At 55.8% G+C, this 4,965-nt stretch overlaps 1 protein-coding gene across 1 annotated transcript in view; it reads right to left on the bottom strand.

Annotated features, from left to right (window-relative positions):
- The window catches only part of TRAF7 (TNF receptor-associated factor 7, E3 ubiquitin protein ligase), a gene marked incomplete at its 3' end in the record, with an annotated part of 17,229 nt that overhangs the window by 1,613 nt on the left and 10,651 nt on the right, over window positions 1-4,965 (bottom strand). Inside the window, exons 8-13 of the mRNA XM_008937936.1 lie at window positions 4,885-4,965; window positions 3,567-3,701; window positions 2,607-2,824; window positions 1,876-1,949; window positions 800-848; window positions 220-347 (exon numbers count right to left, since the gene is read on the bottom strand). Of these exons, the coding sequence (XP_008936184.1) occupies window positions 220-347; window positions 800-848; window positions 1,876-1,949; window positions 2,607-2,824; window positions 3,567-3,701; window positions 4,885-4,965 (685 nt within the window). The remainder of the gene's footprint in view (window positions 1-219; window positions 348-799; window positions 849-1,875; window positions 1,950-2,606; window positions 2,825-3,566; window positions 3,702-4,884) is intronic.

The following is a 4,965-nucleotide window of genomic DNA, read 5'->3' as shown; positions in this document are numbered from 1 at the left end:
AGCAGGAATTCCAGCCAGGGCCCTGCAAACCCCACTATTTGTCTCTCCATTTCACTATCACATGTTTCCTCATGGAGAATTCTGCCCAACTAAAATTCCAGAGAATCTTTTAATATTCTCTGAGAGAAACTCTGCACCCCACAAACTGCAGCTCAGCTTCTGTCCCACCTGAAGCACATTTACAAGGGCAGGAGATGCACAAATGAGGCCAACTCTCACCTTAATGGTTTTGTCTGAAGAGCCACTGAAGAGCAAGTCTCCGATGGAGTAAACGCACAGGCACCACACAGGGCCCTGGTGTCCCACAAAGGTCCCCTTGCACTTGAAGATCTGCTGAGGATCATAGGCTACAGAAACAAGAGGGCAGGTGAGAGGTGGGAGAGTGGTGCTGGGCCATGTCACAAGGAGTCCAGAAGGGACAGAGTCCCTGTGCTGGCCCAGCAGCTCCTCCTTGCACTCCACGTTGTTGAAGGCCAGAAGGAACCATGAGACCCTCCCAGTCTGGCTGGAAGGTCTCACATCCCACCCTCACAGCTCACTGACTTATTGCTTTGAGCCCCAGGACCCATCTCCCTAATGCAACTCCTGGACCTAGGGAGGCCAGAGAGGCAGAGCCCACCCATCACCTCCCCCTGGCAGCACTGTGAGCTCCCCCTCGGCCAGCACTTCTGCCCAACTCTCCCACCAGGGTTTTCTTGTGAACAAACCACTGCTGCACCCAGAGACAACTGTTACTGTGCACATCTCCCTGGGCCACCACCCCTTGCCCAGCCTGAGAAGATGACACAGGGATACTCACAGCCCAGGATGCCCATGTTGAGCCGAGCGTTGATGTGGGAAAGCTCATCCTGGAAAAGAGAACAAGCTGTGTGAGCTGCAGAGCCATCGAGGCCAGCCTGCCCCTCTGGGCATGGCTTTAAGACTGTCCCCTCCACTGCTAAAGCCCTTTTGCCTTTGGACAGGTCCTGACTTCCCATCAAGGTCCTCCCTCAGCTGCTGACTCCTCCTCTGCTCTAGGGCTCTATGTGTACATCCCTCTGTCACCTCCCCCCAGAGACCACAGCAGCATCTCAGACCTGCACTAAGCTCTTCAGGATGCAGGCAGGCACAGGAACACCTCTCAAAACCTACTGCCCTTGCTCTGCCACTCACCAGACTGCTAAGAGTAACCAGACTGGTTATGGGGCTGGCTTGCCCAGCTGGGCTCTGGAAGCCCACCTTGCTGGAGGAGAAGGGGAAGGTCTCTGCAGTGGTCTGGTCCCTACTGTGTCCATGGGGACCCTCTCCCATTACTATGCTCAGGGAAACCTGGGCGAGCTCCTCCCACCCAGTGCACCCAGCAGGACACAGTCTGCCTGAACCAGGGAGGAACCTCTGTCCATCATCAGTGTGTGAATAACGACCAAAACCATGAGGCAGGTCCCAGTCCCAGCTCGTCAGCAGGGATCTGCTCATCCTACTGCTTTCTCTGCATGCAGGGAGAAGGGCACCCTGTCCCTGGCTAGTGGAAAAGGTACAGGAGTGCCCAGGCTCTGGAGCAGAGGCCCAGGTGCAGAGCAGAGGGCTCTCTCCTTGCTGCAGGGATCTCTTCCTCTGCTAACACATGCCCAGAGCAGCAGCAGGCTGAGCAAAGGCAGCAGAACCAGCTCAAAGAGTGGCCCAGATGCAGTGACCAGGACGTGCTCGCTGAGCTGCCTTTAACTCAGCCGAGGGGAAACCTTCACCCAGTAAAAGCAAACCAAACTGGGCTGAGCAGAGCCAGCAAGCAGGAGGGAGCCACAAAGACTTTCCCACCTCAGCAGGCACCTAACCAGCAGCAGAAGCAGCTAACCACAGGCAGCCCCTGCTCTGCCCCAGGGCCCAGCCCCTCCTCACGTTCAGCATGGAGGCATCCCTGCGGAACTCCATCAGGTCCTCGCTCAGCTTGCTCTGGTTCTCATCCAGCACATCTAGGAGAGAAGGGCAGGCCCACAGTCACTGCAGAGTCAGTGACAGCATCCAGGGGAACAGGCAGGGGACACCCACTACCACCTAACCTCTGGGCAAGGAGGGAGGAGAACCCACCACTGCTATCTGCAGGGAAAAGCAGGATCATGTCTACTACTCAAATGCAAATTGCACTTGGATGCTGAAGACCCACCACATTTCAGAGGCAGGACAGGGCTGGGCACAGCAAAGGTGTCCAAGAACCATGCTCACTCCAGGATGGAGTTGATGGCTGCATTGGTGGCTATTCAACTCATTGATTTTTATGGGGGCCTGCACCCATGGACTGCATGGGAAAAGTCACAGAAGAAAGGTGGTAGCTGCCCAGAGTCATTTCTAGGACTTCCCATGTGACCAGTAACTGCAGAATTAAAGGTCTTTTCCAACCAAAATGATTCCATGATTAGTCCCCATGATGTTCTGCCAGCAGAGAAGTTGATGTAACCTGTATCTGTTCCTCTGCAAAGAATATCTGAACCTTCTGAAACCTGCTCAGCACCATTGTTAAACCATTGTTTAAGCCATTGTTCATTGGAATGAATCCTGTAGTGCACCACCCCAACAAAGAGCTGCCCTGCACCTGCAGCTCTGACCACAGCACTCATCCAGTGCAGACTCACCAAACTTAAGCTCCAAGTTCTTCTCCAGCTGGTCGATTTTCTCGGAGAGCTTCCCCAACATGGAGCGCAGGAAGGCAATCTCCTGGTCCTTCTGGGCCATTGCCACCTGCATCTCATGGAAACGATCATCTGTCTGCTGCAGGAACTCCTTCAGACCCTCGAACTTGCAGGTCTCCAAGTGGGTCTCATAAGTGTCTTGGTTCCCTATGAATGTGCACCTACAAGGGAAGGCAGGCGCCGGCTGGAGCAGGGCTGTGCTGGAGACCTCCTTGCTCAGCTGGCTCCTCAGAGGGAGGTCTGAGGCCTGTGAGGGTCCCCAGATGACCTGCTCCTCCTACCAGGAGCAGTGGTTCACCATCCTGCTGGCTGCAGAGCAACAGAGAGGCCAAGCAGGTCCCACACAAAACCAAGGGAAGGAGCCACAGGCGCAGTGTGCAGCAGGGAGTCAGGGCTGCTCTGGCAGGACTTGCCTGCCTCTGCTTCTGCCAAAACATCTCCTCCTGCACCAGAACCTCAGCTGTGCGTCCTGCAGGGAACCCCCAGCCCAAAACCCACTCCTGAGGGTCACACCCAACCCCCTGAGCCTGACCAGCACTGCCCTCATGCTGGGAGAAGGACTGGTCTGAAGGCACTGCCGTGGCACTAACGTTACTCCTGCTCATCCTCCTCCCTGTGTGGCTCTGACAATCACTGCCCTGACTCTCCTCCAGCTGGTTCTTCTGCCCATGCACCTCCTCACCTTCCTCCTTGGCTGCCAGCAGGGCTCACAGCCAGGCAGTCACCAGCCCTTGCCAAACAAGAGGCTTGGGGGCTGCCTTCTGCAAGCCCTGAAAACCTGACCTCACCCTCAGGCCAGAGCCCAGCACTGGGCAGAGCTGCTCAGAGCCCAGGGGACCACCCCAAAGTGGCTCAGAAACGAGCTCAGTGCACCCCTCCCACCAAAAAGCACCAGCTCCTTACCCATATTTGGAGTGGGGACACTTTATGTGCTCACACTCCTTCAGATGTGCCTCCAGGTTCATCTTCAGGAGAGGTGGGCAGCTGGGGTTGTTGGGGCAGCGAACTGGCCTGTAATCACAGCTGCTCTCATGGTCTCTGCCCAGGGAGAGAAGAAAAGGAGGGAAAATCAGCAATTAGCAAAAATTAATGGAAGGAACACAGACAGCAACAACATCAGGAAAGGAGCAAAGCAGCCCTGTGAGACTGTCTGGTGATTGAACACCTCCTGCTCTCAGACTGCAGCTACAGCTTTAAATCCTCCTTTGGCCAGAAAGTTGAGAGTAGTAACAGGCCACATTTAGGCAGGGAACATCTCCTGCAGCTGGTCAGCTGAGCCTTCAGGCAGCTACCAACAGGAGGCAATGGGCAGGGGGTAGGGAAGGTGGTGAATGCATTGGGGATGGGGAGGGAGAGAGATTTAGGATTCCTGGGATGTAACCAGGACAACTCCTCTTACAAAAAAAGAATCCCAAAGTCTCTGTTTGACCACAGCCCAAGTGTGCCACCCCAGAGGTGAGGTGGCTGATTTCACAGCGTATCCCCCATGCTCATGAGTCCCTGAGGTAAGCTGGGAGCAGAAAACATCATCTCCCTGAGCCTGTGTCCAGCTCTGGAGTCCTCAGCACAGCAGAGCCAGGGACCTGCTGGAGTGGGGCCAGAGGAGCCCCAGCAATGCCCCGAGGGGGGAACCCCTCTGCTGGGAGCCCAGCAGGAGAGAGTTGGAGTTCCTCAGAATGGAGAAGAGAAGGCCTTGGGGAGACCTTGTGACCTTCCAATGCTTCAAGGGTCCTGTCAGAAAGTTTGGGATAATCTTTTTAGCAGGGCTTGATGCAACAGCACAAGGGGTGATAGTTTTCAACTAAAAGAAGGAGATTTAGACTAGAGACAAGGAAGATGTTTTTGACACTGAGGGTGGTGATCCCCTGGCCCAGGCTGCCCAGAGAGGTGGTCACTGCCCCATCCCTGGAACCATCCCAGGGGAGGTTGGAGGTGTCTCTGAGCACCCTGCTCTAGCTGGGGATGTCCCTGCTCCCTGCAGGGGGTTACTAGATGACCTTGAAAGGTCCTTTCCTACCCAAACCATTCAATGGCTCTATGATTCTATGATCCCAAGACTCAAACACAGTGGAAAGAACTGTCCCCTCAAGCGACCCTGCCCAGCCCTGCAGCCCTGCACAGGAGAGCAGGACGGCTGAGACACGGCAGCAGATCCAGCAGATGGCTGGTGCTGGAGCCCTCTCCCCGGGGGGGAGGCTGCAGCTGGTAACGAGGCACTTACTTCCTGGCACTCAGTTTAATGGTGAAGGGACATCCACGGGGGTCCACCTCGAAGGCAGCGGGCTTGCTGCTGGCGGGCGGG

Source organism: Merops nubicus, unplaced genomic scaffold (genome assembly GCF_000691845.1).
Source record: "Merops nubicus isolate BGI_N331 unplaced genomic scaffold, ASM69184v1 scaffold20243, whole genome shotgun sequence".
In the NCBI taxonomy this organism is placed as follows: Eukaryota; Metazoa; Chordata; class Aves; order Coraciiformes; family Meropidae; genus Merops; species Merops nubicus.
Note: the sequence above shows the minus strand (reverse complement) of the source record. Positions and strands in the feature narration are given on the sequence as shown.